Consider the following 26097-nt stretch of genomic DNA (forward strand, 5'->3'; position numbering starts at 1 on the left):
TGAGGGGAACCATCGAGAAGTGGTGCAGAGATTGTGGCCCGTGCAACCTGAGAAGGAAGGACCGAGCCAGCCAGAAGACTCCCCTGCAGTCCATCGTCACCCGGCAACCGTTGGAACTGGTAGCCTTGGATCATGTAAAACTGACCCCAAGCAGAAGTGGCTACGTCTACGCGTTAACCATCGTGGATCATTACTCCCGGTTCTTGGTTGTCGTCCCCGTCAAGGACTTAACGGCTCAAACAGCAGCTAGAGCCTTCCAGCAGCACTTCTGCCGTCCACACGGGTACCCGGACCAAGTGCTGACGGACCAGGGACCTGCCTTTGAAGCGGAGGTCTTTCAGGAATTCTGCAATCTGTATGGCTGCCGGAAGATAAGGACGACACCCTACCATCCGCAGACTAATGGACTTTGTGAAAAAATGAACCAGGTGGTAATGGATCTTCTAAAAATGTTGCCCCTGGAAGAACGCAGTCTGTGGCCTGAAAAGTTGCCCGATTTGGTGGACCTATACAACCACATCCCGGTAGGTTCCACCAACTGTACCCCGGCTTACCTAATGAGGGCAAGACCTGGTAAGTTACCTGTTGACCTGGAAATGGGAGTCCTGACCCCCGAGGACACTTCACCAGAAACAGACTGGGACACAGAGAGGCAGCAGCAGTACCGGAGAGTACAGGAGAGCGTGGAGCGAAGTCTCTGTCAGGCTAGGGAAAGACAAGAGAAAACTTACAACCAGTATGCTCCCGCTGTTCCCCTGGTACCCGGAGAGCAGGTCTTGAAGAGGAAGAGACGGCTCCACAAGTTGGACGACCAGTGGGAGAAGGACCCGTACACCGTACTGCCCTCAAGCCACGAGAACTCGAAGGTCTGTACCATCAGTAAAGACGGAGGGGAAACCACAGCCATTGTATCCCGGGACCACCTGAAGAAGTGTCCCGAACAACTGAGGAACCCTGAAGAGGAACAAGAAGACCATCGACCCGTGGAAGAAAGGGAAGATATGGTTAGTACCGTGCTCGGGGACTTTCCTCAGTCTTGGACTCAAGTCAATGGTGCAGTTGTGGTACCCGTACTCACCTTCCTCCAACCATCATCCCAAGAACCTACGGAGCAACGGGTAGAGCTGGAAGAACAGCCGGTCCAGGAGGCAGAAGACTCCACACAAGCAGAACAGGAGAATCAACCCTCTGCTTATAGTGAGCCTGCCGTACCCCTAGTGAGACAAAGAGCCGGTAGACAGCTGCCCAGTTTACCCTTGACAGCTCCTACACCCTGTAGTTCAGGGCCAGACAGTCAGCTCCGTAGGTCCACTCGGGCCACTAGAGGCCAGTTACCCGCACGCTGGAGAATTTAAAGTGTATAAATTGTTTTATTTATGTTTTTCTGTGTCTTGTTGCTTGTGTATAATTTTGTGTTTCTAGTTATTTTTAGGAAACCTTGGTGGATTTACCGGGAATCCTTGTATATAGTTGGAGCGTAACCCAGGATGGACTAGAGACTGTTAAGGACTCGGGGTAGGACAGACCCCTACCTGGTTACGTCTCCCTGTGTTGGTGAAATGGACACCTTTGCTTTTCTTCAAAGACTGCATCCGGTTGCGGACACGCCGTAACCATCTTATGTGTTTTTCTTATAGTATTGTTATTGTTATACTTTGTTATGTTTTTCTAAATGTGTTTAGTCCCGGAGTACTAAATTTCACTAGGGGGGAATGTGACACCCCAGGGGTCTGGTTGCCACAGTGATAGAGATATTACGTCTGAGAGCAGGTGGGAGGTCCTTTGGTCAGGGATCCTGTGCATGCCACACCTCCTGCCCAGTCTTGGGAGGGGAAGGACTTCCCCTAGATAAACCTGGGGCTGAGGCAGGGTAGGGAGTTCTGTGAGGAGAAGACAGGGAGCAGAGCTGCTCTATGGGCTCTGCTCCACAGGCAGGCCCTGTCCAGGGGCCTGAGTCTGGAGTCAAGGAGTGAGAAAGAAGACAGAACAAGAGTAGAGAAGAGAAGCAGCATAGCAAGAAACATCAGGAGCTCTGTGGGGAGCAGTGTTACAACAAGTCAGGGGCTGGCAGCTACAGAGCTCGCCCTGACTGAGAAGATTTCTTACCGGACCCGGAGTCCGAGGCTGTGGGGACTAACTCCTACCCAGCAGCAGAAACCGTCCGGCAGAGGATTTCAGGTCCTCTGGCCCAGAAGCCCGAAGGCACGGTCACACGCGTGGGACCAGCACCGCCATCGTGGAGCGGAAGCCATTAGAAGGCCCCGAGTCACCGGCCATACGGGTGAGCACCACACGGTACACTCAGGGACGTGGGCTACTTATTCCCGCCTCTAGCAAGGTAGCCAGAAGAGTACAGTTAGTTGGGAAGGCCTACAACTCCGCCTGGCCAGGGGAGATCCCATCTGCTCAAGGACTGACCAGGCCCCTATCACTAGCAAGTACTCCGGGAGGGTCTATCTTTGTCACCAGTAAAGACCCTGAACTACACCGCACCGTCTCTGAGTGGTTCCTGCTACCCCCATCATCCACGTCGGCTGCCCTGAGGCCATACCCCTCCCGTTGGGGGTTATACCATCCACGCTGCACCATCCTTCCACCGGCCTCAGCGGTCTGCCCTGCAGCGGCAGCTCCATAGCTGCATTCAACGGGTGGCGTAGTCACCAACCATCTACTGCTAGTACATCGCCGCTCAGTTTGACTCCCTGGGCACGGACCGGGTCGCCGCCACGAGACTACAACCCTCAAGAGATCCGGCTCCGGGTAAGCTCCCGCGTGCGCAACGCAGCGCGACACAGGCCCAGGGGCGCGTCAACAACTTATTCAATATGATGACCTTAATGATATCAAATTCTGTGTCGTACCTCTGGAGACAAAATGTTCACTATACCCCTTGATAAAATCCTTGAGGGGTCTAGTTTCCAAAATGGAGTCACTTCTGTGGGGTTTCCATTATTTAGGCACATCAGGGGCTCTCCAAACGCAACATGGTATCCGCTAATTATTCAAGCAAATTTTACATTCAAAAAGTCAAATGGTGCTCCTTCCCTTCCGAACCCTGCCATGCACCCAAACAGTGCTTTTCCCCCACATATGGGGTATCTGCTTACTCAGGAAGAATTGCACAACAAATTGCATGGTGCATTTATGAAAATGCAAAATTGGAGGCTGAAAAACATTTTTGTTGGAAAAATGCGAAAATTTTATTTTTACGGCTCAACATTATAAACTTGTGTGAAGCACTTGGGGGCCCAGGGTGCTCACCACACATCTAGATAAGTTTCCAAAATGGGGTCACTAGTGGGGGATTTCCACTGTTTAGGTACATCAGGGGCTCTCCAAACGCAACATGGGGTCCGCTAATTATTCAAGCAAATTTTACATTCAAAAAGTCAAATGGCTCTCCTTCCCTTCCGAACACTGCCGTGTGCCCAAACTGTGGTTTTCCCCCACATATGGGGTATCTGCTTACTCAGGAGGAATTGCAAAACAAATTTTGAGGTTCATTTTTTAATGATACCCTTGCAAAAATAAAAAAATGGGGTCTAAAGTAACATTTTTGTGAAAAAAAATAAATGTTAATTTTTTTTTTCCACATTCCAAAAATTCCTGTGAAGCACCTGAAGAATTAATAAACTTCTTGAATGTGGTTTTGAGCACCTTGAGGGATGCAGTTTTTAGAATTGTGCCATTTTTGGGTATTTTCAGTTATAAAGGCCCCTCAAAGTCACCTCAAATGTGATGTGGTCACTAAAAAATGGTTTTATAAATTTTGTTGTAAAAATGAGAAATCGCTGGTCAACTTTTAACCCTTATAGCTCCCTAACAAAAAAAATTTGGGTTCCAAAATTGTGCTGATGTAAAGTAGACATGTGAGAAATGTTATTTATTAACTATTTTGTGTGACATATCTCTCTGATTTAAGGGCATGGAAATTCAAAGTTTGAAAATTGCGAAATTTTCAAAATTTTCGCCAAATTTCCATTTTTTTCACAAATAAACGCAAGTGATAGCAAATAAATGTTACCACTATCATGAAGTACAATATGTCACGAGAAAACAATCTCAGAATCAGGGGAATCCGTTGAAGCATTCCAGAGTAATTACCTCATAAATTGATAGTGATCAGAATTGTAAAAATTGGCCTGGTCATTAACGTGCAAACCACCCACGGGGGTAAAGGAGTTAATTATGTTATCCTTTAGATGTCTCTTCTCAAGACTAAATAAATTGAATACTTTTACAGATCCTCCATGCCCCTTACCAGTTTTATGTCTCTTATTTGTACATTTTCTAACTCTAGGGCATCCTTTTTATGAACTGAACTGCATATTCCAGATGAGCTCACACTAACACTTTGTAAAATGGAAGTAGTATGTCCATGTCCCTTGAATTCATACCTCTTTTTATACATGAAAATATCTTGCTGACTTTAGAAGATGCTGATTGACATTGAATGCTTTTATTTAGTCTGTGCTCTAGAAGTACATACAGGTAAGATATCAGTCTATATATTGAGAGACTGATACCTTACCATTGCACTATCCAGTCAAGTGATAGCAACTTGTAGCTTTTCTTGTCTTATGAGATCAACCATGAAAATACTCAGGGTGACTAAAAGTCATTGTGATTCTGATGTTTGAAGAAAGTCACACATCAGACTCACACATCAGAATCAAACATCATTTGAATTTGTCTTGCTTGCAGTCTGTGCATAAGTCCCAATGAGTTTTAGACAAGTTTGCACTGAAAATCATATAACCAAATAGAACTCCAAGGTTTTTACAACTAAGTTAATAGCTTAGTGGTTAGTGCACTGGCTTTGGGACACAAAATTTTGGGTTCAAGCCCCATCAGCGAATAGTTACTTTTTTTTTTTATTATTATTATTACAGTTGTAAAAGTCACTCGTCAGAATCACTCATCAAAATCACTCGTCAGAATCAGTTCTCAGGCAGGGTATTTAGCCTCAAACTGACATCATTCTGATGTTTGATTTTGATATCTGATCATGTCCTAAAACGGATACTGTAGGAATAGTCTACCTCAAGAGCTGACCATAGCAGGAACTGTTGGTGTTTTCAAAAAGCGCTTAGATCAGGGGCTGACATACCGCCTGTGCAGTTGCACCGGGGCCCAGAGGCACCATGGGGCCCTTGCAGGCAGAGGTATACTGCCCATAGCAGGGGCCCCTCAGTGAAGGGGCCCCCAGTGCTGCTCAACACCAGGCCCCTCTCTCTCCAGCACACAATCATTCTGATCCAGAGATGGGGAGAGAGCGGTGCACTGAGAGCTTTCAGGGTCATGTCATGTAGGAAGAGAGACGCCGCCAATGAAGGCTTTCCCAGCCAGACTGGTGAGAGAGTGCTCCCTGGCTGCAGCCTCTGACCTCCTCCTGCATGGCTCCTCCCAATGCCCAGTGGCGAGTACTCACCTGTAGCGAGGGGGCCCCGGGCCACACTGCACTGGGGACACTAGTGGAGGAAGGAAGAGCAGAACTGACTGCGTCAAATGCTCCCTCCACTGTTATGTTCTCAGTAGCTGCATCCTGTCACATATTAGAGATGGGGGGGGGGAGGCTCACAGCATGGGACAGCAAGGGGCTGGTATCAGACAGTCCTCTCTGCTGTGCCCCATCCCCCACAGTGGGATAAGCAGCACTTCTCAGCTGATCTATGAACTTTGTGGCAGAGCTCCTCCAGGGCTGCACAGCTGATATAGAAGATTAGTGTGTGTGTGTATATCTATGTATGTGTGTATATGAGTGTATATATGTATATGTGTATCTATTTGTGTGAGTGTATAATGTGTGTGTATCTATGTGTGTGTATATATGAGTGTATATATGTTTGTGTGTATCTATGTACAGTACAGACCAAAAGTTTGGACACACCTCATTTAAAGATTTTTCTGTATTTTGATGACTTTGAAAATTGTCCATTCACACTGAAGGCATCAAAACAATGAATTAACACATGTGGAATTATATACTTAACAAAAAAGTGTGAAACCACTGAAAATATGTCTTATATTCTAGGTTCTTCAAAGTAGCCACCTTTTGCTTGGATGACTGCTTTGCACACTCTTGGCATTCTCTTGATGAGCTTCAAGAGGTAGTCACCGGAAATGGTCTTCCAACAATCTTGAAGGAGTTCCCAGAGATGCTTAGCACTTGTTGGCCCTTTTGCCTTCACTCTGCGGTCCAGCTCACCCCAAACCATCTCGATTGGGTTCAGGTCTGGTGACTGTGGAGGCCAGGTCATCTGGCGTAGCACCCCATCACTCTCCCTCTTGGTGAAATAGCCCTTACACAGCCTGGAGGTGTGTTTGGGGTCATTGTCCTGTTGAAAAATGTATGATGGTCCAACTAAACACAAACCGGATGGAATAGCATGCCGCTGCAAGATGCTGTGGAAGCCATGCTTGTTCAGTATGCCTTCAATTTTGAATAAATCCCCAACAGTGTCACCAGCAAAGCACCCCCACACCATCACACCTCCTCCTCCACGCTTCACGGTCGGAACCAGGCATGTAGAGTCCATCCGTTGTTTCACACTTTTTTGTTAAGTATATAATTCCACATGTGTTAATTCATAGTTTTGATGCCTTCAGTGTGAATGTACAATTTTCATAGTCATGAAAATACAGAAAAATCTTTAAATGAGAAGGTGTGTCCAAACTTTTGGTCTGTACTGCATATATGTGGGTGTGTGTATCTATGTGTATGTATGCATGAGTGTGAACATATTTGTTTTTGGGTCATGTGTGATTCAGTAATTGTAAAGGATAGGAAAATCAACCAGGCTCTATACAGGGTTATTAACCAAATCAAATTATCTCCGATCCATAGGATCCGACCACTGGGCCCCCAGAGATTCTGAGGACAGGGCTTTGCAGTTTTGTCCTGAATGGAGCAGAGTTGTGCATACATGGTCTCTGCTCTATTCATTATCTATGGAGCTGCTGAGCGCTGCGCTCGGCTATTTCCGTCAGTTCCATAGACAATGAATAGAGCAGAAGTCAAGCATGCACCTCCAATCCATTCATTGCTGAGCTGCAGAATCCTGTTCTCAGAATTGCTGGAGTCCCAATGGTCAGACTCCCAACAATCAGTAATTATCCCTTATCACCATGATTGGGGATGACTTGATTTATTTGGAGAATAACTCTTTTAGATCAAAAGGCCTCTGTTCAGCACATTCACCATGATGCATATGTTGAACAGTTGCATCCTATGGATGACAAACAGTGGTTGCAACATCCACTGTAAGAAAAAAAAAAAAGTCAATATTTTAAGTACGGTATAGTGCAGTCTACTACAATATTCCATACTTTTATTTGTAGTATACTATCAGATACTAGACGGTATAGAAACCAGACATATCATTTAATATAATATATACATGGTTGGGCTCAGCAGAACCGAATCCTAACGGAGATGTTGCCTGTTGCTCAGTGCCCAAGTCTCTGGGGGTGCCATGGTCAGACTGCCCTCATTATAAGCAGCATGTCGAGCAGCGAGGGGCGCCCAAACATATTTCTTGCACAGGGGCCCCAAGCTGTCAGTGTCTGTCCCTGGCTTAGATGCTTTATTTTTGGAAGAAAATAACTAAAGTGCATATATAAATGTATAAAGCTGATTTCTGAAAGTTTGGTCTTTTACAGGTGTGAGTAATTCATCTTCATGAGGGACCCCATGGGAGACTGTGACTGTTGTGGAGGGCTGAACCTATAGGCTGAAATTAATTGTGCTCAATATTAATATTAACATATTAATAATTATGTTAATATTAATTGTATCACTTAATTTTGAGCAGAATTACAGTGGGTACAGAAAGTATTCAGACCCCTTTAAATTTTTCACTCTTTGTTTCATTGCAGCCATTTGGTAAATTCTAAAAAGTTCATTTTTTTTCTCATTAAAGTACACTCTGCACCCCATCTTGACTGAAAAAAAACAGAAATGTAGACATTTTTGCAAATTTATTAAAAAAGAAAAACTGAAATATCACATGGTCATAAGTATTCAGACCCTTTGCTCAGACACTCATATTTAAGTCACATGCTGTCCATTTACTTGTGATCTTCCTTGAGATGGTTCTACTCCTTCATTGGAGTCCTGCTGTGTTTAATTAAACTGATAGGACTTGATTTGGAAAGGCACACACCTGTCTATATAAGACCTCACAGCGCATGTCAGACCAAATGAGAATCATGAGCTCAAAGGAACTGCCCAAGGAGCTCAGAGACAGAATTGTGGCAAGCACAGATCTGGCCAAGATTACAAAAGAATTTCTGCATTACTCAAGGTTCCTAAGAGCACAGTGGCTTCCATAATCCTTAAATGGAAGAAGTTTGGGACCACCAGAAGTCTTCTTAGACCTGGCCGTCCAGCCAAACTGAGCAATCGTGGGAGAAGAGCCTTGGTGAGAGAGGTAAAGAAGAACCCCAAAATCACTGTGGCTGAGCTCCAGAGATGCAGTCGGGGGATGGGAGAAAGTTCCACAAAGTCAACTAACACTGCAGCCCTCCACCAGTCAGGCTTTTATGGCAGAGTGGCCCGACGGAAGCCTCTCCTCAGTGCAAGACATATGAAAGCCCTAGACTATGAGAAATAATATTCTCTAGTCTGATGAGACAAAGATAGAACTTTTTGGTGATAATTCTAAGTGGTATGTGTGGAGAAAACCAGGCACTGCTCATCACCTGCCCAATACAATCCCAACAGTGAAACATAGTGGTGGCAGCATCATGCTATGGGGGTGTTTTTCAGCTGCAGGGACAGGACGACTGGTTGCAATTGAAGAAACACGAATGTGGCCAAGTACAGAGATATCCTCAATGAAAACCTCTTCCACAGTGCTCTGGACCTCAGACTTGGCCAAAGTTTCACCTTCCAGCAAGACAATGACCCTAAGCACACAGCTAAAATAACAAAGGAGTGGCTTCAGAACAACTCTGCAACCATTCTTGACTGGCCCAGCCAGAGCCATGACCTAAACCCAGTTGAGCATCTCTGGAGAGACCTGAAAATGGCTGTACACCAATGTTCAGCATCCTACCTGACAGAACTGGAGAGGATCTGCAAGGAAGAATGGCTGAGGATCCCCAAATCCAAGTGTTAAAAACTTGTTCCATCATTCCCAAGAAGACTCATGGCTGTACTAGCTCAAAAGGGTGCTTCTACTCAATACTGAGCAAAGGCTCTGAATACCATGTGATATTTCAGTTTTTCTTTTTTAATAAATTTGCAAAAATTTCTACATTTCTGTTTTTTCTCAGTCAAGATGGGGTGCAGAGTGTACTTTAATAAGAAAAAAATGAACTTTTTAGAATTTACCAAATGGCTGGAATGAAACAAAGTGTGAAACATTTAAAGGGGTCTGAATACTTTCCGTACCCATTGTAAGTATGCTGACATCCCCCTTTATAGCATATGAGCCTGCGTACAGTCCCCCTATGACCTCAGATAGCCTCCTATATACAATATGAGCCCCCACATAGCCTTCTATATACAGTATGAGCCCCCAGAGAGCCTCCTATATACAGTATGAGCCCCCACATAGCCTCCTATATACAGTATTAACCCCCACATAGCCTCCTATGTACAGCGTGAGCCCACACATATCCTAACTATATACCAGATCAGCCTCCACGCCTCACTATATGCAGCATGTGCCCCACATAGCCTCACTATATACAGTATGAGCCCCCACATATTATTATGGCCTTCAGCTCAATCTTGAGCCATGACGACTTGATGGATGAACACTCTGTATAAAGATCGATCTTGCTCAAGCCTAGATAGGTCCACCAGGGTCTTCTCCGCCGTTTTGATTGTATCAAGCAATCGGATTGCTGGTCTTCCTTTTCACCTTGTTCTTTCTATTCTTCCGACCATGATGTCCTTCTCCAGTGATTGCTCTCTTCGTATGATGTGTCCAAAGTAGACAAGTCATAGCTTGGTGATCCTTGCTTCGAGTGACATGTCTGACTTTATTTCCCATATATACAGTGTGAGACCCACATAGCCTCCTTATATACAGTGTGAGCACCACAAAGCCTCTATATATACAGTGTGGGCCCTACATAGCCTCCATATGCACAATGTGAGCTCCCCAAAACCTCCATTTATACTGTACAGTGTGAACCCCACATAACCTCCATATATACAGTGTGAGCCCCTCATGGCTTCCATATATACAGTGTGGGCCCAACATAGGCTCGATGTATTCAACGTAAGACTCCACATAGCCTCTTATATACAGCATGTGCCCCACATTGTCTCCATACATACAGTATGAGCCTCCCACATAGCCTCCATTTATATAGCGTGAACCCCACATAGCCTCCATATATAAAGAGTGAGCCCAACACATGACTTGCCTGTTTTGGAGTCGGGAACAGCAGTGATGTATGTGTTATGCATACTCTCGGCCATAAATTGACTAGTGGGCGTGACCTCGCTTCATACACTTGTATTGAGTGAGGCCATGCCCATAGGACGTCCGCGTCGCTAGACAGGGCGTGTCCTCGCTCAATACAAGTGTATGGAGCTAGGCCATGCCCACTAGCCGGGTTCTGACCTGGAGTATGCATAACACATACATCACCGCTATTCCAGGCTCAGAAACCGGCAAATCCTCACAGCGTACAGTGCGTGCGCTGGGAGGATTCCTAATTCTGCAGTCACAAAGACCGACTGCAGACTTACAGTGAAGGAAATAATTATTTGATCCCTTGCTGTTTTTGTTAGTTTGCCCACTGACAAAGACATGAACAGTCTATATTTTTAAGGGTAGGTTAATTTTAACATTGAGAGATAGATAATTTTTTTTGCATTTTGCAGTGAGAAATAAGTATTTGATTCCTCTGGCAAACATCACTTAATAATTGGTAGCAAAACCCTTGTTCGCAAGCACAGCAGTCAGACGTTGTTTGTAGTTGATGATGAAGGTTGTGCACATGTCAGGAAGAATTTTGGTCCACTCCTCTTTGCAGATCATCTCTAAATCATTACGATTTTGAGGCTGTTGCTTGGAAACTCGGAGCTTCAACTCACTCCATAAGTTTTCTATGGGATTAAGGTCTAGAGACTGGCTGGGCTCCTTTGTTGCCTTGACTGCATGCTTTGGGTCCTTGTCTTGCTGGAAGACCCAGTCACGACCCATCTTCAATGCTCGTACTGAGGGAAGGAGGTTGTTGGCCAAAAAAAATAAAAATGCCTATCTCACAGAAACTATATGGGGGACTTAAAAAAGCAAACAAACAACAACAAAAAATTGAATAATCAGGGAAGCCGCAGGAATAAAATCAGAAAAAAACTGGCCACTTTTGACCATTTAACAGGTCTTCTTTAAGATCCTAACAGTAGAGGACAAGTTTGATACCCTGAATTATAGGTGATTTTCATTTTGAGGTCATTTTTAATAAAGATGATTTGTTGATTTTTTTATTTTTACTTTCCTGCAGTTTGTAAGGGTATCATCTGATACTCCATCTAATGTTCTCTACCAGCTGATGACTGAACAATGGGGTCTTGAAGCTCCTAATCTTTTAATATCAATAACAGGAGGAGCTAAGAACTTCCATATGAAAATGAGACTGAGAAACATATTCCGCAGGGGTCTAGTGAAAGCTGCACAAACCACAGGTAATTTTCTGCACATTATTTTTTGCCACTATTTTCTGAGAGCAGTAACTATTGTTCTTCTGATCTTCTAAAAGAGCTACAGTAGGATGAATTCATGTTAACATTGGTACAACTGTGTGGTACATATGATTAATCATTCTATATTCTGTTGTTTTTGGGGGGGGAAACAGAATGAGGAAAGCCCAGCAATTTCAGCATTGGTTTTGACTTAACTTTCATTACTCCCACCATGTGGGTTAAATAATATTATAGTTTTATATGTATGTGGCAATAACAATTATGCCTTTTTTTCTATTGATATAGTTTTTGAATATTAAAGGGAACCTATTACATGAAAAAGTGAAATTAACCTGCGGATATAGGGTTAATCTGCAGGTTAATAGCATTCTGCACCTGCATGGCACCGACACTTAGATCCCCACTGCCGGGAGGAAATTATCTTAATTCCTCTAGTAGCATTTGGGTTTCAGTCATTGAGGTGGCGCCATTGCTGGTCCATTAATCGCACCACCTACATTGACTGAAAACCCGCTCAGCATTAGAGCCTGCTGTCAGTCAGTGCCGGGTGTGCAGCTATAGCCAACGCTCTTTATACACAGAGCGGTGACTGAACCCTCAACGGTGCCATCCCTTTGACTGAAACCCAAACACTACCTGGAGGAATCAAATTAATTTCCTCCCAGCAGTGGTGGTCTAAGTGCTGGCACAGGTGGCCAGGTTCAAAACGCTATTAACCTCCAGATTAGCACCATACCTGGGCATTTTTTTCACATAACAGGTTCCCTTCAAAGCAATGTGTAAGGGGATGAGGTCAATTTTCTATTTTTTTTCCTTTTTTTAACATCTTATTAAAGGTTTCTCCACTACTCAGTTAACCCCTTCTCAATTACTATATGCCCCCTTGTAAAATATAAACAGCCTATACTCACCTCCTATAGGAGACATTGGCACCAGGGCTCGTGTGACATAAGTGTCATGGGAGCCCCGAGAGCATCAGCTGCAACAACGCTGGAATGGCACTGGGACTGTAAGTTAGTACAGGCTGATTATATTTTACATGAGGGAGTACAGTAATTGAGAAGAAGTGGTCTGAGTAGTGGTAGTCCATGAAGTGGTTACAGCTACCTCTTACTATGCAGTGAACAGCGACCACAATCACAACAGTATCAGTTGAACTTGATGGACAAAAATCTATGTTCAACCAAACTAACCATGTAACTTCACATCTTTGAAGAGAGTTCTAGCTAGATATCAAACTTGGTGCCCAGGCTGTTGTAAAGATTAACAATATTAAGAGCGGTGAAGAATGCAGACTTTGAAAACTACATATTGTTAAAAATTGAGAATTCACTTATTTGTTGAATATTGTTTTTGTGCACAGGTGCCTGGATTATAACTGGTGGTTCACATGCTGGTGTAATGAAACAGGTTGGTGAAGCAGTTAGAGACTTTTGTATGTCAGGTACCAACAAAAGCAGCAAAATTGTCACTATTGGGATAGCAACTTGGGGAATTGTTCACAATCGGAACAGCCTGACCTCCACCACTGTAAGTATTTACATTTTTAATAAAAAATGTCAGTTAGATCGTGCTGCCCTAACCAATCTGAAAAACATAGTTTTAACACTGGCCTGTACTGAGTGTTATGATAGGGCTACACGATGACAGATCTCGCTCAGCACTGAAATTGCAGCAATGGATTGTAACATTGAATGCAGGCCCGGATTAGCCATCTTCCCAACCGGTAAAATTCCCATTGGGTTGCAGTTCTCAGGTACATAATTCATGTATCCTAGGTGATGTATATACACTAGCCCTGTATACTGGGTGTAATTCTCAGTAAAAATGTATCCTGAACAACCTGTTTAAAGGGGTTATCACAAGTTTGGAAGTTATCCCCTATCATTGGGATAGGGGATAATTTTCTATTCACTGGAGCTCAAAGGGAATCCCCACCAATCCCATAAACAGGGCTCTTAAGAGCCTCTTGTGAGTGGAGCAGTGGTCGATCATGCGCACAGCAGCTCCATTTGCACGTGGCTTTCAAACAACCTTTTTAAGGGAGTGTTGAGGGGTATGATGATGTAAAGCAAAGTTCATTGAACCTTTCATTGCGCTTCAAAGGGGGGAAGGTGTTTTAGAATGTTTGTATCATGTTTCTAGGTTCAAATCCTTGAGTCTGTGTTTTGTAGTTGGCTTCTCTATCCACTGAGCCACAGCAGACTTACCTTTTCCCTGGGTGTTTAGTTTCTGTTTTTTGGCTGCAGTCTGTTTAGCATAACACAGGTGTTTTCATTTGTTTGCCTTATCACCTTACTGGTGCGGCTTTATATTCTTTCCCCCAGAAGAATGGCTGAACATCCAAATGAGACTCTCAGCATTTCCTGATTCCATTTGGATGTCCAGGCATTCTTCTGCCCTTTAAAGCCAGTCAGGGAAATTCCAGCTATTGTTTAACTCTTTTCTGTTTCTGTTTCTTTACTCTGCACCTATCTTCTTTTTCTTTTTGGGTAGTAGGGGGCATATTATCTAAATGTATGTATATAGGCCAAGAGAGCCACCTAGTAGACATTCTAATATCTGCTCCAAATGTTATACTCTGAACGAAGAGTAAAAATTCATATCTTGCAAAGTAATAAGAAACTTACCATAAGGCATCAGCCCTGAAGATGTAACAGTCCCCCCCCCAACCCTATTTGCGTTGGGAAGCGTGATCGGTATCATGCCATTTCTTCTCCAAGGCTAACTTGAATATTTCATAATGGTCAAAATTGGCAATAAAGCGTCAGGGGCGACCTCTGGGTCAAATGCTTCTCTCACTCAAATAGACGTGAACAAATATCTCAAAAAGCAACAAGCAAAATCAGCTACATCTAAATCTAAGTCTCTGCCACCTTCAGACCTATACTCACAATGCGACTCTTGACTCTGAGATGGAAAGCGATGCAGAGGACTGCAGATCTACAAGTGAACACCCAGTATCTCAATCCTTTATAAAAAAGGACACTAGCCAAATCCCTAGAACCTGTTGTGAAATATTTTCTGACATTAAGCAAGAAATCACACAAATGGTCCAAAGGGTGGAATCTCTAGAAGCTACCCACTCTACTCTAATCCAGCAAACCAATGCCACTATAACCTGTATTCAAAACCAAGAAGGCCAAATTAGGCTATGTGCGCACGATATGGATTTGAAGCAGAAATTTCCTGAGCATTTTTGCCTCTCCCTGACAGAAAAAACGCATGCGGATTTTACATGCGTTTTGACGCGTTTTTCATGCGTTTTTTGAAGCATTTTTGTACGTCAATTAATGCTTTTTGGAGCTAAATAATGTTATTTGGTGGGACACTGCTTAAAACCTTGGATTACCACAAGAACTGGGGTGAGTATATTGGTTCATTTAAATGATTAAAGAATGGGTCTGTTGTATTTCAAATACACTGTGTCTGTGTGTTTATTTAACCCTTACTTTAATTAGGTTTGGTCATCAAAAGGTCATATTGACACCTTGTCATCACCAAACAAAAGAGCTAGGTGTCAGCTAGTCCCATTTGCCCAATCTTCATTAGCATTTCTATTCATATGATTTATGCAGCTGCTGTGAGCTGCTAATTTTAGCCTGGAAAGGTGCCACTAGGCAAACATGATCCCTGGCCATAATTAACATCCCACAGCTGGTTCGTTAGCCGCAACGTCCCCGTGATCAGCACTCAGCAGCGCTTTGGACACAACGTATTTTTGTTGCATCTAAAATGCGGTGTTCTAATGCCGCACTTTTGTTGTCGGTACATGAGTAACCACCGCATATAATGACACTTCATAGTAACATAGTAACATAGTTTTTAAGGTTGAAGAAAGAATAAGTCCATCTAGTTCAACCTATAGCCTAACGTTAATCCAGAGGAAGGCAAAAAAAAAACATGTGGCAAACACTAAGCTCCACATTGGGGAAAAAAATTCCTTCCTGACTCCACATATGGCAATCAGACTAGTTCCCTGGATCAACACCCTATCAAGGAATCTAGTATATATAACCTGTAATATTATACTTTTCAAGAAAGGCATCCATGCCCTTCTTAAATTTTAGTAGTGAATCACTCATTACAACATCATGCAGCAGAGTTTCATAGTCTCATTGCTCTTACAGTAAAGAATCCGTGTCTGTGATTATGATTAAACCTTCTTTCCTCCAGACATAGAAGATGTCCCCTTGTCCTCGTCTCAGGCCTCAGAGTAAAAAGATCAGTAGAAAGGTCTTTGTATTGTCCCCTCATATATTTGTACATTGTAATAAGATCACCCCTAAGCCTTCATTTTTCCAAACTAAGTAACCCCAAGTGTAATAACCTGTCTTGGTATTGCCGACCCCCCCAGTCCTCTAATAACCTTGGCCACTTTTCTCTGCACCCTCTCTGGTTCAGCTATGTCTTTCTTATACACCGGAGACCAGAACTGTACACAGTATTCTAAGTGTGGTCGCACTAGTGACTTGTATAGAGGTAAAATTATGTTCTCCTCATGAGCTTCTATGCCTCTTTTAATGCATCCCATTATTTTATTTGCCTTTGTAGCAGCTGCCTGACACTGGCCACCAAACGTGAGCTTGTCGTCCACCAATGCACCCAAGTCTTTTTAGTGACAGTTTTGGCCAGTGTTTTACAATTAAGCATATAATTATACATTGTATTTCCTCTGCCCAAGTGCATTACCATACATTTATCCCCATTAAAGCTCATTTGCCATTTATCAGCCCAAGCTTCTAGTTTACATAGATCCTCCTGTAATTTAAAATTGTCCTCCTCTGTATTGATTACCCTGCAGAGTTTTAGTGTCATCTGCAAATATTGAAATATTACCCTGTATGCCCCCTACAAGGTCATTAATAAATATGTTAAAAAGAAGCGGGCCCAATACTGACCCCTGGGGTACCCCACTGTTAACTGAGACCCAGTCTGAGAGTGTTCCATTAATAACCACCCTTTGTTTCCTATCACTGAGCCAATTCTTAACCCACATACATATATTTTCCCCTATCCCCATTGTTCTCATTTTATGTATCAACCTTTTGCGTGGAACCGTATCAAAAGCTTTTGAAAAGTCCATATACACAACATCCACTGCATTTCCTTGGTCCAGTCCGGAACTTGCCTCCTCATGAAAGCTGATCAAATTAGTTTGACAGGAATGGTCCCTCGTAAATCCATGTTGATATTGGGTCATGAGGATATTCTTCTTCAGATACTCTAGTATAGCATCTCTTAGAAAACCCTCCAGGATTTTACCCACACTAGAGGTTAAGCTTACTGGCCTATAATTTCCAAGTTCAGTTTTTGTCCCCTTTTTGAATATTGGCACCACATTTGCTATACGACAGTCGTGTGGTACAGACCCTGTTATTATGGAATCTTTAAAGATTAAAAATAATGGTCTATCTATGACTTTACTTGACTTCAATTGGTCAAAATCTGTCCGCTACAGAAATTCGACATGCTGGGGGTGAGTTTGCATACGTGGCCACGGTCAGGAGCTGCTCCAGGTTTAACGCTGCGTATTTATACAGAGTCAAACGCGTAGTGTCCAGATGTTACAGCATAGTGGATGAGATCTGTAGAAATCCCATGTCCACCATGTGTGCATTACAGGCTGCGAATCACCCGTGGACACTGACATGCAGCGCGTCTTTCAGGACCGCAGCATGTCAAATTCTCTTGCGGAGTTGCTAGTCTCCGCAACATAAATTTGACCACTAGAAAGTATTAAATGCGATAAATCTGTATGGTTCAGTGAACAAATGTGGATTTACCTGTGTTTAATAGAATGCAACGTTTTGGATGCAGAAAAAAATTGCGTCCAATGCGTTGCTACGTCTGAATTATGGGCACAGAGCCTAAAATAAAAAAAAAATGGCATGGGCTCCCGTGTCATTTTTATAACCAGCAGAGGGAAAGCCGACCGCTGGGGGCTGATATTAGTATATATAAAGAAGGTAAAATCGGGTGCCACATGCGATAAATTCTTTTATTCCAAAATTAAAAATCACAACATGTCCCTATGAGGGGAACAACTGGACGCGTTTCGAGGACAGAGCCCCTTATTCGTCAGTATACAAATGAATTAAAAAACAACACATCTATATATATAATAGTCTTATCCCATCTGTCTGTCTGTCTGTGTGTCTGTCTGTCCAGGAAATCCCGCGCCGCTCATTGGTCCGGCAGCGGCCAATCAGCGCCGGGGGATTTCTAAAAAAAAGATGGCGGCCGTTAGCGGCTCATCTGCGGGACGGAGCTGAGCGGCGATGCAGCCGGGAGATGACCGGCGCGAGGCGCTCATCTCCCGGCCGGCAACAGCAGAAGGAACCCGACCGCCGTACCCATCTGCGGGACAGAGATGCTGCCGGGAGATGAGCGGCGCGAGGCGCTCATCTCCTGGCCGGTAGCAGCGGATGGACCGCCGGCGTCGCTGACCTCCATGCGGAAGGGAGGACCGGGGAGCGGCCCTGCGGGTCAGGATACTTCTGCTGCGAGCGCCCGCTATGTCCCGGGTTCTCGCAGCGGAAGTATCTGCACAGGCAGCGGTGCTCCCCGGTCCTCACCAAGACGATTCGATGATTGGTCGCGGTCTTCGGACCCGACCAATCACTGATCTTAGCGCAAAACTTAAACACTATTGTGCTGATTGGTCGCCGACGCTGCCCGTGACCAATCACCGATTTGGGCGCCAAATTTAAATATCGGCCGCGACCAATCACCACAGCGGTGTTTAAATGTGGAGCCAAGATCGGTGATTGGTCGCGGCCGATATTTAAATTTGGCGCCCAAATCGGTGATTGGTCGCGGCCGATATTTAAATTTGGCGCCCAAATCGGTGATTGGTCGCGGTCAGCGTCCGCGACCAATCAGCACAATAGTGTTTAACTTGGGCGCCAAGATCAGTCATTGGTCGCGGGCCAAGACAGCGACCAATCACCGATTTGTGCGGCAATTTTAAATAGCGTCCGCGACCAAATGGATGTCAGCGCCGCTGCCTGTCCGGATACTTCCGCTGCAAGAACCAGGGACATGAGCGGGCGCTCGCAGCAGAAGTATCCCGACCCACAGCGCCGCTCCCCGGTCCTCCCTTCCCACCCTAGCCGCTGATGTCCCCACAGTATCCGCATGGTGTTACAAAGGTCCGGAAATTTGTGTTAAAAATCGCTGATTGGTCGCCGGCGCTGCCCGCGACCAATCACCTATTTGGGCGCCAAATTTAAATATCGGCCGCGACCAATCAGCACAGCGGTGTTTAAATGTGGAGCCAAGATCGGTGATTGGTCGCGGCCGATATTTAAATTTTGCGCCCAAATCGGTGATTGGTCGCGGGCAGTGTCCGCGACCAATCAGCACAGTAGTGTTTAACTTTGGCCGCAAGATCAGTGATTGGTCGCGGGCCAAGTCCGCGACCAATCAACGATTTGTGTGGCACATTTAAATAGCGGCCGCGACCAATTAGATGTCAGCACCGCTCCCCGGTCCTCCCTTCACTCCCTAGCCGCATGGTTGTCAGCGGCGCTGCCTGTGCGGATACTTCCGCTCCGAGAACCCGGGACATGAGCGGGCGCTCGGAGCAGAAGTATCCGGACCCGCAGCGCCGCTCCCCGGTCCTCCCTTCACACCCTAGCCGCTGATGTCCCCACAGTATCTGCATGGTGTGACAAAGGTCCGGACATTTGTGTTAAAAAACGCTGATTGGTCGCTGGCGCTGCCCGCGACCAATCACCGATTTCGGTGCCAAATTTAAATATCGGCCGCGACCAATCACCGATCTAGGCTCCACATTTAAACACCGCTGTACTGATTGGTCGCGGACGCTATTTAAATGTGCCGCCCAAATCGGTGATTGGTCGCGCACAGCGTCGGCGACCAATCAGCACAGCGGTGTTTAACTTTAGCGCCAAGATCACTGATTGGTCGCGTGCGGAGAGCGCGACAAATCAGCGAATCGTATTGGTGAGCGGGGAGCGGAATCGTATTAGTGAGCACCGGGGAGTGCCGCTGCCTGTGCGGCTACTTCCACTCCGAGAAGCCGGGAGATGAGCGACTGCTCGCAGCAGAAGTATCCGGACTCGCAGCGCCGCTCCCCGGTCCTCCCTTCACACCCTAGCCGCTGATGTCCCCACAGTATCCGCATGGTGTTACAAAGGTCCGGACATTTGTGTTAAAAATCGCTGATTGGTCGCTGGCGCTGCCCGCGACCAATCACCGATTTGGGCGCCAAATTCAAATATCGGCCGCGACCAATCAGCACAGCGGTGTTTAAATGTGGAGCCAAGATCGGTGATTGGTCGCGGCCGATATTTAAATTTGGCGCCCAAATCGGTGATTGGTCGCGGGCAGTGCCAGCGACCAATCAGCGATTTTTCACACAAATGTCCGGACCTTTGTAACACTATGCGGATACTGTGGGGACATCAGCGGCTAGGGTGTGAAGGGAGGATCGGGGAGCGGCGCTGCGGGTCGGGATACTTCTGCTGCGAGCAGTCGCTCATCTCCTGGCTTCTCGGAGTGGAAGTATCCGCACAGGCAGCGGCGCTCCCCGTTCCTCACTAACACGATTCCGCTCCCCGCTCCTCACCAATACGATTCGCTGATTGGTCGCGCTCTCCGCACGAGACCAATCAGTGATCTTGGCGCTAAAGTTAAACACCGCTCTGCTGATTGGTCGCGGCCGCTGCCCGCGACCAATCACCGATTTGGGCGCCACATTTAAATAGCGGCCGCGACCAATCACAGATCTTAGCACCACATTTAAACACTGCTGTGCTGATTGGTCACGGATGCTGACCGTGACCAATCACCGATTTGGGCGCGACATTTAAATAGCGGCCGCGACCAATCACCGATCTTGCCGTGACATTTAAACACTGCTGTGCTAATTGGTCACGGACGCCAGCCGCGACCAATCAGCGAGCTTGGCGCCAAATTTAAACAACGCTCTGCTCATTGGTCGCGGACGCCAGACGCGTCCAATCAGCGAGATTGGCGCCAAATTTAAACAACGCTCTGCTGATTGATCGCGGTCGCTGGCCGAGATCAATCAGCAGTATTGGCGCAAAATTTAAACCCCACTCTGCTGATTGGTCGCGGCCGTCAGCCGCGAACAATCAGCGAGATTGGCGCCAAATTTAAACAACGCTCTGCTGATTGGTCGCCGGCCGCGACTAATCAGCGATTTTGGTGCCAAATTTAAACACGCTTTCCATTCCTCACTAACACGGTTCGCTGATTGGTCGTGGCCGCCGCCCGTGACCAATCAGCGATTTTGGCGCCAAATTTAAACACCGCTCTGCTGATTGGTCGCGGCCGCCATCCACGACCAATCAGCCAGATTGGCGCCAAATTTAAACAACGCTCTGCTGATTGGTCAAGGCCCGCGACCGCGACCAATCAGCAGAGCGATGCAGAGCGGGGTTTAAATTTGGCCCCAAAGTCGCTGATTAGTCGCGGCTGATGGCCGCGACCAATCAGCAGAGCGTTGTTTAAATTTTGTCCCAAAATCGCTGATTGGTCGCGGCCGGCGGCCTCGACCAATCAGCAGTATTGGCGTCAAATTTAAACACCGCTCTGCTGATTGGTCGTGACTAATCAGCGATTTTGGTGCCAAATTTAAACACGCTCTCCAGTCCTCACTAACACGGTTCACTGATTGGTCGAGGCCGCCGCCCGCGACCAATCACCAATATTGCCGCCAAATTTAAACACCGCTTTGCTGATTGGTCGCGGTTGCCGAACGCGACCAATCAGCGATTTTGGCGCAAAATTTAAACACCGCTCTGCTAATTGCGCCCCGTCGGCCGCATACCTATTCTAGAATACCCGATACTTTAGAATCGGGCCACCATCTACCGTATATTCCGGCGTATAAGACGACTTTTGAAGACTGAAAAATCTTCTGTCTAGTCTGGGGTCGTCTTATACGCCGGTAATGCTTTTGAACTTTCAGAAATTGACATGCGGGGATACTCTGGGGGTGTTAATAAGCTGCCGTGGCCGTATCCCTGCCATGTCGGAGTTAATATAAGGTGGAGGGAGTTAAAATACGGCGGCGGTAGGTCCAGACAGTCAGCGCTTCTGTGCTGAAACTGACACATCGCTGCGTATTCCCAGCTCCGGACACAGCGCAGGGCTTCTGTGCCGACAGCTTTCACTTGTCACAGAAGCGCTGCGCTGTGTCCGGAGCAGGGAAGTTCGCATCGCTTCTGTGACAATATATGAAAAGCCGGCAATTCAGCAGCGGCATAAGCCGGCACCCGACAATTTAGAATAGAAAGAATAGAGCATCACACATAGATTAGATAGATAGAAACATGTCAGTCACATATATATGAAGTACAGTGACAGTATTGCTTACTGTACTTGTCATTTAGTGTAAAGGATTTATTAAAACAAATATTAGTGTTTTCATGCACCGTCTCTTTAAAAAAGCCGGCCGGCATTTCAGCATCTGTACCCGACAATTTATAACAGAAAGAATAGAGCATCATACATAGATTAGATAGATAGAAACATGTCAGTCACATATATATGTAGTACAGTGACAGTGCTGGTTACTGTACTTGTCATCTAGTGTTAAAATAACGGATTTATTTAAAAAAAAATTGGCGTGGGGTTCCCCTTAATTTTAGTCTCTAGCGGAGGTTAAGCCGATGGCTGGGGCAGATGTTTGAAGCCTGGGAAGGGGGTAATACCCACGGAGCTTCCCAGACTACTAATATCAGCCCCCAGCTGAATACCTAGCCTTTACTAGCTATTAAAATGGGGGATCCCAAAAAAATGACGTGGGGTCCCCCCTATTTTAATAGCTAGCAAAGGCTAGGCAGACAACTGGAGGCTGATATTAATAGCCCAGGAAGGGTGCCATGAATATTGGCCCCCTCCCAGGCTAGAAACACCAGCCGTCAGCCGCCCCAGAAATGGCGCATCCATAGGATGCGCCAATTCTGGCACTTAGCCTCGCTCTTCCCACTGCCCTGTAGCGGTGGCAGTGGGGTAATAGGGTTGGGGTTGATGTCAGCTTATAATGCCAGCTGACATCAAGCCCAGGTTAGTAATGGAGAGGCGTCTATAAGACACCCCCATTACTAACCCCATAGTAAAAGTTAAAAAAAACACAAACACCCAGAATAAAGTCCTTTAATTGAAATAAACACACAATTCTTTATTGTTCTAAATTAAACCATACCTACCGTCACGCCCATTCCAGCTGAAGCCAACGATCTCCTGCAATAAAAGTAAAATAATAAAGCAACCTCATCCTTACCTTTCCATGGTTCCCAGGACAGCTTCAGCTCTGCTACATCGAGATGACAGGCTGGACCGCAGCAGAACGCTGCCGTTCAGCTTGCCATGCGGCAGACACTGAGAAGCGCAGGCATGCTTGCGCTCCTCAGTGTCTGGCTGTGACGGCATCCAGATGAGCCGACAATGAACTCAGCTCACCTCCTGGACGTCCGTCACTGACAGCTAGGGAAACTTCTACTGCGCATGCGGGGAGCAGGAGAATTTTCCCACGCTGTCAGTGACATGCATGAGGTGAGCCGAGTTCATTGGACATGATCTCGGCTCATCTGGATGCCGTCACAGTCAGACACTGAGGAGCACAAGCATGCCTGCGCTTCTCAGTGTCTGCCGCATGGCAAGCTGAACGGCAGCGTTCTGCTGCGGTCCAGCCTGTCATGTGAATGTAGCAGAGCTGGACCGGTCCTGGGAACCATGGAGAGGTAAGGATGAGGTTGCTTTATTATTTTACTTTTATTGCAGGAGATCGTTGGCTTCAGCTGGAATGGGCGTGATGGTAAGTATGGTTTAATTTAGAACATTAAAAAATTGTGTCTTTATTTCAATTAAAGGACTTTATTCTGGGTGTTTGTGTTTTTTTAAATTACTTTACTAGAAATTCATGGCGGTCATGTCTAATATTGGCGTGACCCCATGAATTTCGGGCTTAGGGCCAGCTGATAATGCCAAGCTGGCCCTAACCCCTTTATTACCCAGTGAGCCACCGCACCAGGGCCCTGGATGAGTTGGGTACAGCGCCAGAAGATGGCGCTTCTATGAACGCGCCATTTTCCGGGATGGCTGCGGACTGCAATTTGCAGCGGGGGGGGGGCCAGAAAGCTTGGGCCTCCCTGCGCTGCAGACTCCAGCCCCCAGCTGCCTAGTTGTACCTGGCTGGACACAAAAATAGGGCGAAGCCCCACGTCTTTTTTTTTTAAATTATTTCATGAAATAATTAAAAAAAAAGGGCTTCCCTATATTGTTGTGTCCGGCCAGGTACAAATAGGCAGCTGGTGGTTGGGGGCAGCCCGTTCCTGCCTGCTGTACCTGGCTGGACACAAAAATATGGCGAAGCCCACGTCAACATTTTTGGGAAAAATTAATTACAAAATTAATAATAATTTAGGGACTGCATCTTTATTAACCCCTCAATTGTCATTTAGTGTTAAAATAAAGGATTTTTTAAAAAGAAAATTGGCGTGGGATCCACCATCATTATAGTCTCTAGCGGAGGTTAAGCAGACGGCTGGGGCAGATGTTTGAAGTCTGGGAAGGGGGTAATACCCACGAAGCTTCCCAGGCTACTAATATCAGCCCCCAGCTGAATACCTAGCCTTTACTAGCTATTAGAATGGGGGACCCCCCCAAAAAATGACGTGGGGTCCCCCCTATTTTAATATGTTTATGAGTGACAGTTTTCCTGCTATATACCTGCATGTCATAAGAATTTAAATTAAAAAAGGACCATGTTAAATTCAAATCAGTTTTTTTTTAATTTTTATCGGTGTTTGGTATGCGTTGGAAAAGGGGTAGTCTTATACGGTGAATATATCCTAAACTCTATATTTTAACAGGAAAGTAGGGGGGTCGTCTTATACACCAGGTCGTCTTATACGCCGGAATATACGGTAGTTTATAATAAAAACTGTGACCACCCCTAAACATGTGTGATAGATTAGTATACAAATTATCCCTGGCGTCACCGATCAGCTGATGGTCTCGTGACCATCAGCTGATCGCTGACGTCAGTGCAAGTCCTGGAAGCACAGTATACTGTGCTTCCAGAACCCACTCCCCGCAGTGTACCGCTGGCCGCCGGGCTGAAGACATAGCCGCCAGAGACCAGCAGGACACTGGGGACCGCCGGACAGGTGAGTATAGAGGTTTCTTTTTTTATTTTTACTTTTTTTTATCGCGGTCACGCGGGCTGTGAAGAGCAGACTACTGAGCAGATTAAAGAGAACCTGTCATCAGGATCATGTTAAACTAAAGGTAAGGGCATAATTCCGCTGTTATACTGATTTAATAGGTACCTTTAGTGTAGAAATCTGCAGCCTGATTGTTGTTTATTTATCATTAGAAGTTTGGGTGCAAAAGCTCTTTGTGCATCGGGGTGGGACTGTGGGACGTGACTGGGTATGGTCTTCAGCTCTGCCACGGCCCCTCCGCTGCCTCTGGTGTCCGTATACTCTAACTGCTTTAAATTTTGCGCCGGTGCCATCCTAACTGCTGCCTGCACTTAAGCACTTTCATCTCACGGTGGACTTCAGGAAAATCGTACTTGTGGATGTTCATGTGCAGATTGAGGTACACTGAAGGTACTTTTTAAATTAATATAACTGTACCTTTATGCCCATACCTTTATTTTAACATGCGTGATCCCGATGACAGGTTTTCTTTAAGAGTAAAACTACATGTTTAGGCCAATGCAAAATAAGGACATTTTGATTGACTATATTCATCAAAGTTTGTACTTCCAATAACTGGCATAAAATGCTTTGAAAACAGTGAAAACATTTTTGCACAACACTGAGTTGTGTGTGTATATGTATATGTGTATATATGTGTGTATGTATATATATATATACAGTACAGACCAAAAGTTTGGACATACCTTCTCGTTTAAAGATTTTTCTGTATTTCCATGACTTTGAAAATTGTACAGTCACACTGAAGGCATCAAAACTATGAATTAACACATGTGGAATTATATACTTAACAAAAAAGTGTGAAACAACTGAAAATATGTCTTATTTTCTAGGTTCTTCAAAGTAGCCACCTTTTGCTTTGATGACTGCTTTGCACACTTTTGGCATTCTCTTGATGAGCTTCAAGAGGTAGTCACCGGAAATGGTTTTCACTTCACAGGTGTGCCCTGTCAGGTTTAATAAGTGGGATTTCTTGCCTTATAAATGGGGTTGGGACCATCAGTTGTGTTGTGCAGAAGTCTGGTGGATACACAGCTGATAGTCCTACTGAATAGACTGTTAGAATTTGTATTATGGCAAGAAAAAAGCAGCTAAGTAAAGAAAAATGAGTGGCCATCATTACTTTAAGAAATGAAGGTCAGTCTGTCCGAAAAATTGGGCAAACTTTGAAAGTGTCCCCAAGTGCAGTTGCAAAAACCATCA

The 26097-nt window shown here is 45.4% G+C and overlaps 1 protein-coding gene across 1 annotated transcript in view; it reads left to right on the top strand.

Annotated features, from left to right (window-relative positions):
• The window catches only part of TRPM2 (transient receptor potential cation channel subfamily M member 2), a 1046990-nt gene that overhangs the window by 211971 nt on the left and 808922 nt on the right, over positions 1–26097 (top strand). The window contains exons 7-8 of the mRNA XM_073646321.1: positions 11470–11650; positions 13032–13198. Coding sequence (XP_073502422.1) covers positions 11470–11650; positions 13032–13198 — 348 coding nt within the window. The remainder of the gene's footprint in view (positions 1–11469; positions 11651–13031; positions 13199–26097) is intronic.

The sequence above is a fragment of the Phyllobates terribilis genome, unplaced genomic scaffold, assembly GCF_046119375.1.
Source record: "Phyllobates terribilis strain yellow unplaced genomic scaffold, ASM4611937v1 Scaffold_9__5_contigs__length_417890890, whole genome shotgun sequence".
NCBI classification, from domain to species: domain Eukaryota; kingdom Metazoa; phylum Chordata; class Amphibia; order Anura; family Dendrobatidae; genus Phyllobates; species Phyllobates terribilis.